Source organism: Amphiprion ocellaris, chromosome 20 (genome assembly GCF_022539595.1).
Source record: "Amphiprion ocellaris isolate individual 3 ecotype Okinawa chromosome 20, ASM2253959v1, whole genome shotgun sequence".
Taxonomy (NCBI): Eukaryota; Metazoa; Chordata; class Actinopteri; family Pomacentridae; genus Amphiprion; species Amphiprion ocellaris.
This window is the reverse complement of record NC_072785.1, coordinates 153,760-164,794: the sequence shown is the minus strand read 5'-3', so window position 1 is coordinate 164,794 and position 11,035 is coordinate 153,760. Positions and strand designations below refer to the sequence as shown.

Here is an 11,035-nt window from a genome sequence, read left to right as displayed (position 1 = left end):
ACAGTTAATAGTCGACCATTAACCACAGAACATCTCAGTGATCCGGTAGGACCAGAACCTCTAACGCCAAACCATATACTGACAATGAAATCGTCAATCATTGCACCGCCTCCTGAAGACTTTGTGAGAGAAGATTTCTACATCTGAAAGAGATGGAAGAGAGTTCAGTTCTTGTCAAATGAGTTCTGGACCAGGTGGCGGAAAGAGTATCTGATGAATTTGCAACAAAGAAGAAAATGTAACAAGGATCGAAGAAATGCTAAAGTGAATGACATTGTGCTGCTGCTGGATGAGACCACACCTAGAAAGCAGTGGAAGATGGTAAAGTGGTTGAGATCTTTCCTGGAGCTGATGGAAAGATCAGAAGACTCAAATTACTGATTAGTGACACAACATTAGACAGTAAGGATGCACGCATTACAAAACCTGTTTATTTAGATAGGTCCATACATAACACAGTACTTTTGCTTGAAGCTGAGTAAAGGCTCAATTTGCTAGTGAAGATGATGGACAACATTGAACTTGACTTTATTTGACTTTATTGGATTGACAAGGTACTAAAAAATTTGGTTTTCTTTGAGAATCACGCCTTACATGATTGGTAGGAGTGTAAATGCAGTCTCTAAGGTAATAGTTAATAAGTGTACATGTTTTAACTATACAATTAAAATGTTTCTTTTGCATCCATAAAGCTCAGAAAGCACAGTCAAAACTATGACGTTTTTAGTGCAGTTGCAATTTTTGACCACTTGGGGGCTCTGTGATAATTTTTCGGTCCCTTTCCTTACCCTTTCCTCCTTGTTGTCTACAAGTGAACAGAGTGGTCAGTGTTTTTTGTTGTTTACATTTAATTGTGAAATTGAGTATTGCTGTGCGTTAAAGATGGCTTATTGTATTTCAAAGCTGGTGTAGGAGTTTTCCCAGCAAAGCAGCATAATTAGAATATAGGATAAATGTAAGGGTTCTTGTGTTGTAACCTGTGTCCACTATTCCCATGTTTTAAGCAAAGATACCTATTCCCACATACTAACTATGCCACAGGTCAGTTTGGCCTTTGCCACTTCTGAGTCATCTCAAATACTCCTCTCTCTCTCTCTCTCTCTCTCTCTCTCTCTCTCTCTCTCTCTCTCTCTCTCTCTCTCGCTCATGTTACAGGTGCTTTGTGGCTGTTTTAAAATATATTTTCAGCACATGGTTAATCTTTATTTTGCATGTAATTGAATAATGTACAGCATATTAGTAGAAAGCAAAACTGTTATATAAGAACAGGTAAAGAAGTATATGTATTTGTATACATTAAAAATAAATTGTCTGCTGCAGAGAAAAACAGTCCGCATAAACAGTAGACTGCCTCTGGCAGCTGTGACAGAGACAAAGGGGCATAAGTCCATTCAGTGCACTCTGGAGGTGACAACAGCTAGTGCACATATCAGTAAAGAATGCTTTCTGCATTTTGTCACTGAGTGTGATCTTGTATCCACCGGCAGAACCTGTGTGAGTACTTGGTTGGGCTGACTGTGGAAAAAGCCCTACCTGGGTAGCGGAGGCTTTTCCACAGGTTCTCTAGTCTTTTTTTCATTCCGTAGATAGTAAAAATGTCTATAATACCCACAAAGTATCGGCAATGTGGCCCATCTATCACATGAACTGCATTTTGGAAATTGGGCAGTAACCTGCGATGATGTTCGTGGAATTCTTGCAGTTCTATGGCGTCTGAGACAGGGCAACTTCTGTCCTGTTGGTTGATCCCTTCACCACTGCTTCCAGCTGCTGCCTCCAGCTGACCTGACCCACAGTCTGTAGAATCCAATGTCACCTCACCCGAGGTCTCTTTCAATAAAGGAATTTTGGAGGGGTCTGATGTTGTAGGATGTTCATCCAAGTACACAGACCTATGTGAAAGTTCAAAAGGGACCACAGAACACAGTTAGGAGGTGTTTCATAAAGGTTTCTTAGTAAAGCAAGCCTTATTGTGAAAAGCTTGTCTTGAATGAGTCTGATGAAGTTGACCTCACTGAATTAGTTTCATCTGGTTCTGTAAGATTGCCACAAATTTCACTGCACCAGTAAAATATGTGGATATAGGGACATGTGCAAATAGGGATATGTGCAAAATATATCTCATAAATAGCAATATTTTGCACAAATCCCTTGCCTGTTGACATATGACAGTATTGCAATATTGGCAACATTTGCACATAGAATTTATTTGTAACTATTTTTAAAATTTTATTTTTATTTTCTTTTATTCTATTTTATAATTTTTATTACTATTATTTCATTTTTATCTTATCTCATTTTATTTGTTATTTCAGCTGTGTTAAGGAAACTTGCAAAATAAGAATTTCATAACCACTGCGTTTCTGCTGTGTGTATGACAATATGGCTCTTGAATCTTGAAAGATTTCAGATGGGAAATACTGTACTGCAGAGCAGTTGTTGTGGTCTTGTTCTGAGGATACAAAATCAAAAACCTACTTTGTGGTGCGAATAACAAGGTTAGCTAATGAGTGTTTCCCTTCAAGCTCATCCCGATGCAGAGGCTGATGGGCCAGAAGGAGACTGTAGTCCAGCACATTAAGCTCACGAAGAAAGGCAGTGTCCACTTTCACTTGATGAGCAAACCAGGATTTTTCTTGACCTACAGCAGCCAAAATATTTCCATTTAGTATGCCTTTACCACTGCCGACTGCATTTTATTCTTCAGCTGAAGCATTTAACTTTCCATGCCTAATAATGTCATTCATATAAGAACGGTAACTTGGTGGAGGGGAGAGAACACTTACCTAACTCAATGTACTGCCCTTCAAAGTTATTATCCTTCAGCACTTTTATTATTTGTTTCCCTTCTTTGTCAGGGTCAGTCCATCTGCCCACTTCACAGCCTTTGATGTCGTATCTACAAAACAAAAACAAAACAAAAACGTCATAAGATGTGTCAGAAATCCCTTCAACAAGACATGGGGTTACCATATTGTATATACCTTACCTAATATTGATCCTTTCATCAGGGTAAAACACACTCTGCATCACAATGAAGTATTTCTAGAAAAGAGACAACACTGCTGTAAGTACTTTAAGGGTGTTGTGGACAGAATGTGCTTGCAGAAAGTGTTTGCTCAAAGGGAATCAAAAGGGAAGTTTGGATTGTTGGGTTCTCTGTTGAAATTTGTCCTTCACCTTATTATGAAAAGTAGTATGAAATAACATGTATTGTAAATTGTCAACATATAAATAAAACTGAATTGAACTGAAAATTGAAATGTCCTGCTAGATATTCTGTTGATAAAATACCTTCATTTGAGTTGGAATAACGATCCTGTGGATACCTGTAAAGTGAGAAGAATATTATTATTACTTATGCTCAGGCACATGTGATATTTTTTGGTTTTGCTAAGGTTTTTTCAGGCCATAATCAATAAATATCTTTACTTTATACATTAAAGAAGTGAAAGCTGCAGCACAACAGACACATCAGGTGACAGGCAGAAAGTGTGCTGACAAGCTGTCTTTTTCAATAATTATGTCTATCTTTATTTTTGTGTACAGACTCATTCAATCATCTATTATGTTGTTGTGTTAGGGTCCGAGCACCGAATGGTGTGAAGACCCTATTGAAACCCATGGGTTTATTATTATAATTTTTAGATTTTTCTCCGGACTTTTGAATCACATTTTTGGCGATACTCCAAAATGCGTGAAAATTTGCACACACATCAGGACTGTTGAAAAGTTTGATATTTTATGGAACTTGCGCATGTGTGTACCAAAATGCCTCCGTAGCACCCCTTGCAAAATTGCAAAATGTGGTCATTAACCCAAAGGACAGTACATTTCATTTACAGCTATAAAATTTGCTAGGCAAATGCACCACATCAGGATGCACAAAAAAGTTAGTTACAGCCATGCTCTAAACCCAACAGGAAGTCGGCCATTTTGCTCAACTGTGAAATTTTGGTGATGAATTCCTCCTAGGGGGTTAGTCCAAGAGACCTGAATTTTGGTCAGTACATACAACAGGCCCTCCTGATGAAAAATTATCAAAAGGTTCCTCAAAAGCTAAAAGGCTTGGCCATGGTGGCCCCCTAAGCTTTGATTCTTCGCCATGAAACAGGAAGTGCTGTCTAACTCTCCTGTACATGTTCCAGTTAGCCTGAAACTTTACGTTTGATCAGAGGCCTGCCCTGATCACATCCATATGCTAAGATTCATTCACAGTCATAGCACCACTTTGTGGTATCAGAAAACAGCCATTATTTACATTTTGATGTGCTCTTCTTAGCCCGTTGCTCATATTAACCGCAAATGTGGTGACAAAAGCCTGAACATGTTGATGACAGAAAATGGTGACTTGTCATCAAAGGGTGTGTCTGTGGCAGCGCAACAAATTTTGATGTTTTGCCATGAAAATTTAATTTTTTATATCTCAGCTGCACATGATCCAATCTGGACCAAACTTCACATGCTGGACACCAGGACTATTTTTTACAAATAGCTCCTGAAGTGTGTTTAACCTATGCAGCCGGGTGGTAATTAGGAGATTACTGTAGGCAATCTTGCTTTGTTTTACTCTGGGTGTATGCTGTGGTGTGATTGGTGGTGAGTGTGTCTGGGTGGGTACTTTTGACCCGAGGAAGTGACACTGAGTAGTGCAGAGGTGCAGGTGTGCAGGAACGCTTTTTCCTCGATGGTCTCTCAGCGGAGGAGGAGGCAGAGCGTGGCGGCGTGGACAGCGTGGGTTCTTTTGGGCTTGACAAAAACCCAAGCACGGACTCAGGATCCCCAAGCAGGAAGCTTGGAGAACGAGGCTGAGGGCCTTTAAGCCCCGCTGCCAGATGGTGAGCGGGAGGACGGAGAACCGACTGCGGGAGCAGTTTAGGAGGAGTTCTCGAGGAGGCTAGCTTGGCTACCGCTAGCTCGGCGGCTAGCGGGGCTACCGCTAGCTCGGCGGCTAGCGTCCTCCGGATCGGAATGTTGCACCGCACTCAATGTTTTCCGTGAGCACTGTTTCAACGCACTCAATGTTTTATGGACCAAACAGCGTTACACCACGTTGTTGATTCAAACTGAACCCGGACAGTGAGTAGACTTGGCCAGGTGGCCGCGTGTATGTGTGTGTGTGTGTGCGCGCGTGTACGTGTGTGCGATCATGGAGCACAGATTGATGTTCCATTGTTCGGTGATTTTGTGGGTGTTGTAGGGCAACCCTTGAGACTGGGAGGTAAACGTAAGGGGAAATATTTGCGTTCATTGATTTAGTTTTAAAAGGTAACAGCGGGACTGGTCATTCGGACCATCCGGGGACACTTATCTAACTAGCCTATAATTTTGTTTCTGGGAAAGTTTAGGTTACTTCTCCTATGTTTTGTGATTTATGTGGTAAATATATAGCTTTGTGTTGTATTAAATCAGGCCTCTCTTAATTTGGCCAAAAGGGTAAAAACTTCTCTGGGTCTCATTTTTTATTTTGATATCTCTAATCTATATCTATCCTTTCCATTTAGCTTTACGAACCCGAGCACCCATAATTCTCGGGGTAATTACCTCAATAGAGTTGCTGCATAGGGGTGCTACACCTACATCCACAAAATTTGGGCGACATATAGAGCATATAAGGATGCACAAAAAAGCCTCTTGGAGCCATATCCTAAACCCAACAGGAAGTCCACCATTTTGATTTCAGTGTGGGATTTTGGGTAATTTTTGTCATTTTCAAGAGCAAGAGCAAAAAAGTCTCTTGAAGCCAACAGGAAGCCCCCCATTTTGAATTAAATGTCATTAAACGCCTTCAGGTCGAACATTTATGAAAATCGTACACAAAAGTCAAAGGGCGTCTCCATGGCAACCGACTGAACTATGATACTTCGCCATGAAGCAGGAAATCCTGTGAAAATCCCCTGTACATACTGCAATCTGCCTCAAACTTTACATGTGTGATCAGAGTCCGGCCCTGATGAATTTCATAGACCAATATACAGTCACAGTGATGGCGTCACCTGGTGGATGGACAGGAAATGCTTCATAACTAGCCTGTACATGCTCCAATATGCCTGAAACTTAACATATGTGCTAAGAATCCAGCCCTTGTCACATTCATAGACCTAAATTCACTCTCAGTTGCAGCATCGCCTGATGGATGTGCTTGGAGTTGCTGACCAGCAAGGATGTGAGGACCCGTTTATCGCTACTTGCAGCTTTAATTTTTATTATTATTTACCTTTATTTAACCAGGAAGTCCCATTGAGACTAGAGATCTCTGCAGTATTAACAAGAGCTACTCTTACCAAGAAACCTCACTAACAATGAATGAGGGTATTTCTCAAAGTGATCCGTGTATGCCTGCAGATTGGACAGCAGAAACCGGACCTCGCGCCTGCTCTGGGTCTTTAGGAAGAACCTCTTGTCATTCCTGCAATCAAGAACAACCTTGTCACAGATAAATATTTTAACTCTGCTGAGTCAACTGAGTCAATGGACTCAGTAAAACCCCAGAATATGTTAAATGAAGTCGTTTTTTTTTTCCCATCCAATACCAGCTTTTTTTTTTTTTTTTTTTTTTTTTTTTTTTTTAAGAATGCTTGCTTTCTGTATATGCATGAACACTATGGTATGGTTAAGGTTAAATAATTAGATTATGGATGCTGGTAATAAAAATCATGATTAACTACATGTCTTTGTTGGAGAAGTCAGATGTTTCTGCAAAGAAATTCTTTGCATTCCCAAAATTTGGTCTTAGCGTTTCAATTCTTCTCTTCTCTCTCCTCATCCACTTTCCCATCTTCGTGGTTCAAGGTACTGGTATTCATGGACTTGCTCAAGTTTCCTTCTGCACTGATTACAAAGTTCTCTGGTGTTGATACATGGTCTTGTCTTTTTGGTATTTAACTCCATCCCATATGGTTTATATTGGAGCAGAGAGAGTCTATCATTACCTGCATTGTTCACCTGATGTAAATATGACTGTGCAAAACATTGATTACTAAATAGCATTGTGATAGTGGGAAACAGTGGCATTAGCATTAAATAAAAGAAGCAAAAACCCAATTTTTATTCTTAGTAAATCTGGGATTTCTCTGTGTCAAATTGCTGCCAGACAGAAAGTTTCAAAGGGGGAAGTGCATTGCACTCTGAAACACTAAGAGGAAACTGGATCAGTTGTATCCAAAGAAGAATGAGGCAGACCAACAGTTAGCACACCATCAGATGATCAATACATCATAGTTTGTTCATTGAGAGACAGACAAGTAACTACTTAACAGGTACAAAATTTACTAAATCAAGAATGGCAGACTGTAATCAACAAAAGACCTATCAAAAGAAGTGGAAGTGGTCTCAGAGGATGACCGCACCACTTCTTAGAAGGGTAAAAAAAAAAAAGGCCAAGAGCTTTGAGAAGGCTAAGACATAGCAGCATGTCACAGCAGATGATGGAAAAAGGTCCCTCTGTGTGTAATAAAGGATTATACTCACGTGACAAAGAAATCTGCCTTGCTCTTGGAGTTGCTCACAAACTGGAGATAGCAGCCATCTGAGCAGAGGGAATTCATGTATTCCTCCTCTGTGATGTTCACTGAAGCCCTCAGTTTGGCAAACACTGGTGCTGCGAATGTTTGCATCACAAACCCCTGTAAGGCAAGGGTTAAGCAATGATAGTCTATTTCTTTGTGCTTTAATTTACCTGACAACAAAAAAAAAAAAAAATTGAAAGTATGAATGGGCAATGACTTGATTACTGACATTATTCGACCACCAAGTGAAAGCTGAGGTTGACTTATGTTTTCAGCGTCATTTGTTTTTTCTGTCACTTACTTAAAAAGTATCAAATTGACTTTCATGAACATGCACATGAAAAACCCATTATATTTTGGTGCAAACCTGGATTAATTTCTTCAAAGTTGAAAAGACAGAGCAGTTGCTTTAGTGGCTTCTAGTTCTTGTCTAAAAACAAGTAAAAGCATGAAAAAAAATCTCGGGTAAAACTACAACTCGCCTCATGTGTTTGAGTTTCTTCTGCCTTAAAATGTTCTGTTGTGAGTGTATTCTGCAAAAAATCATGGAGAGTTTATGAATACAGTTATTAATACAGTGTGATAATTTTAGAATTAAACTACTGTCTTTAAATTAGAAGATTCTTCACCTGGCCTGGCATTTCAGTTGTGATCTGAATGGAAGCATGCATGCCTTCTTTTATCATGGATGTCAGTTGGTAGAATTCATGCTCTGGGTTGATTTCAAACACCCCCAGCATCCTCCACTGCTGTCTCAGATTCCACCAGCGTCTTCGTGTGGCACTGTTTGAGGTGCCAGCAGCTTTTTTCTGAGCCATCTGTAAAGCTGAACTAACAACAAAGAGTTTTAGATCAGTCGCAGATATGAGACTAATTTGATTACTACAGCTACATATTGTGTAATGTCTGTTTGACTTTGTCTAAAAATTAGTTTAAAACAAAATTCCAACTTTTGCAAACTTTCTAATATTAGGTTTGAACAAGCTTGGTTATGCTCAACATTTTTTTAATGAAAACTGGACAACTAATTCCATAAAGCAAGCTGTTCTCCCTCCCAAAAAGGTGCAACAAAAGTTCTTTGGTATCTCTGACGTCCATGGGTGAACATGACAATGTCTCTTTCTTTTATTTTCACACTGTAGTGGGTAAATAGTTTGTGGTGAACCATTGTGGGGTTGTTGACAAAAACTAACCACAGCAAAAAAGACTGCTTTAGTAATTGTGCTATAAGCAATAGCAGAATCATCCTGCAGCTAGAGTTCTGTTTTGTTTGCCTCTACTTCCACACCTCCAGACATGACATGTCAGTAATGTCCCAAGCATGGAAACCAGTAAGCTGGTAATCATAGATAAAGTTATGCTCTAAATTCAATTCAATTTTATTTATATAGCGCCAATTACAGTCAAATTGTCTCGAGACGCTTTACAGAACCCATATGCCTGAACCCCAGAGGAGCCCTAAGGAGACAGTGGCAGGAAAACACCCTTTAAACAGGTAAAAAAGCCTCGAGCAGAACCCGGCTCTAATGTGGGGGGACCCATCTGCCTGCTGGCCGGACGGGTTGAGAGGGACAGAAGAGGTAGAGAGGTAGAGATAGAGGTAGAGGGGTAGAGATAGAGGTAGAGGGGTAGAGATAGAGGGGTAGAGATGGAGATAGAGGGGTAGAGGTAGAGAGGTAGCGATAGAGAGGTGGGGGGGACACAAGGACCATAAAACACACAGTATAATACATGCATGATAAGACAGATGATACATGCAAAGTACAACTAACATGGAAACTAATAATAGTTTACTGCTATGGTGTACAGCTCTGGCATTAAATATACTACATATATAGCTGTTGGTAAATTAAAAAATATGTAAATTATGTGTAACTAATTTATTAGCATGTTAGTAGACTATATTTGGACTTATCTAACCTTTGGATGTTGCTAACATTTATTCCTGGTGAAAGACATGCCAATCAAAACATGATCTGCCACTACTACATGGTCTTGTTAGCATTTGTTAGCAAACTACAAAATGATTGTGTCACGGTTCCTGCCTGGCCTCCCTTCCTCTCTTCTTCTCTCCCCTCTTTTCTTTCTTTTCCTCTCCCTCTCCCTCCTTTTCTCCTCCTTGCTTCTCTCTTTCTCTTTTCCTCTCTTCTCCTCCTCTCCCTCACTTTTACCTGCCTCTCTCCTCCTCGGCCTTGGTCTCTGTGCTAAACCCCTGGCCACGCTGGGAATATCGGGAGACGAGATGCAGCTGTGAAGGGAGCACAGCTGCGCCCGATCACACATCAGCGACCGCCCCGTCTGGTCCCGTCTCGCTCCGCCGCCGCCGCTCTCTTCCCTGCCGTCCAAAAGAAGACTTGGACCTCCGTGTTCGCCCGGCCGATCTACTGCGGATCCGGACCCCTGTTCTCGCTACAGCTCTCCATCGCACGTTTCGTGGCGCTGGTGCGCGTCTCAGACGCCGATCTCCAGAGTCTGCCTGTTTTCTCCCCAGTAGAGTTTTTGGACTTGTGAGTCAAGCTGTTTTTATTGCAGCATAGTTTTAGCCTGCCTAGTGGCTGGTTTAGTTGTTATTGAGAGTTTTGAGTTTCTGCATAGTTTAGTAAAATCCCCTCAGTTCTAACTGGAGTTTGGTTTGGGTTAGCCTACTCATTTCTGCTTGTCTGTAAATTAAACTTCTTAAGTTGATCCGTCTCTGCCTGCTGTCTGTGTGTGTGTACTCTAGGTTCAGACCCTCCTGCCCTGTGACAGATTGTTTCTGAAATGGGTTTTCAAATAGTTACGGATGTTTGTTTTCACGCAGTGTCAGTGGATGCTTAATGAGACACTCAGCTTTAACACCATATATGCATTTTTAGTATTTAAAGTCAACTTTTTACTTCTACAAAGTCTACAATGTAATTTTGATTATTATGGCTTATAGGTAATGTGTAGCACTGCAGCTATAATTTAGAATTCCATAACCAGTTGGACAAACAAGCCATACCCGAGACATACAGCACAGCGTCATCTACAAGAGCAGGTTCCTGAGCTAATTATGCTAAAATACATGTTTGGTCTTGATCCTAGATGATGTTGTAAAGTTAAAATACACAAAACATGTACACAGGTAGCTCTTACCTGGGTTCTTGCTTGTACTGTACCATGAAACATGGCAAATGTGTCCATAGAGTTTGTCTGCCCACACACGGTGTGAACTGAGCTCTGTCTTTGTTGATGTACACTTCCCTTCCTGCCTACCTAGTACCGCATTCCAGGCCGGTTAGACAACCGCCTCAGGGTTTGCCACATGCAAAACAAAAGGTGTGGCATAGGTAGTTTTTCACTACTGCTAAGAGGAGGGAAGGAAATATGTTTAATAAAAATACTTAATAAGACGCAGTGTCTTATTGCTTGACAAAAAGATTGATAGAGTCCATGAAAAAAAATATGTAAAATGTAAATGACGGCATTTAATGACACTTGGTGACTAATTTCCTGTTTGTACTGTTCCTGGGCCTCACTGTAAACACTTGTCACTTCTCTAGATA

General features: G+C 40.6%; 1 protein-coding gene across 6 annotated transcripts; it reads right to left on the bottom strand.

Annotated features, from left to right (window-relative positions):
* Positions 1–409: 409 nt before the first annotated feature.
* LOC111564929 (phosphatidylinositol 4-phosphate 5-kinase-like protein 1) lies at positions 410–10,780 on the bottom strand. Of its 6 annotated transcripts, XM_055006111.1 has the most exons (11): positions 10,626–10,642; positions 9,680–9,984; positions 8,138–8,334; positions 7,991–8,041; positions 7,471–7,625; positions 6,285–6,409; positions 3,295–3,329; positions 2,990–3,045; positions 2,787–2,899; positions 2,479–2,641; positions 410–1,892 (listed from the first exon to the last, which is right to left on the bottom strand). In XM_055006111.1, the coding sequence occupies exons 2-11, from the start codon at positions 9,789–9,791 to the stop codon at positions 1,457–1,459; spliced, it is 1,443 nt and encodes a 480-aa protein (XP_054862086.1). In that variant the 5' UTR covers positions 9,792–9,984; positions 10,626–10,642; the 3' UTR covers positions 410–1,456. The 6 variants fall into 6 exon arrangements, with proteins under 6 accessions (XP_054862086.1, XP_035801642.1, XP_023120577.1 ...); XM_035945749.2 differs by lacking the exon at positions 9,680–9,984 and having other exon boundaries at positions 10,626–10,780; XM_023264809.3 differs by lacking the exon at positions 9,680–9,984 and having other exon boundaries at positions 8,138–8,339; positions 10,626–10,773.
* Positions 10,781–11,035: the final 255 nt, after the last annotated feature.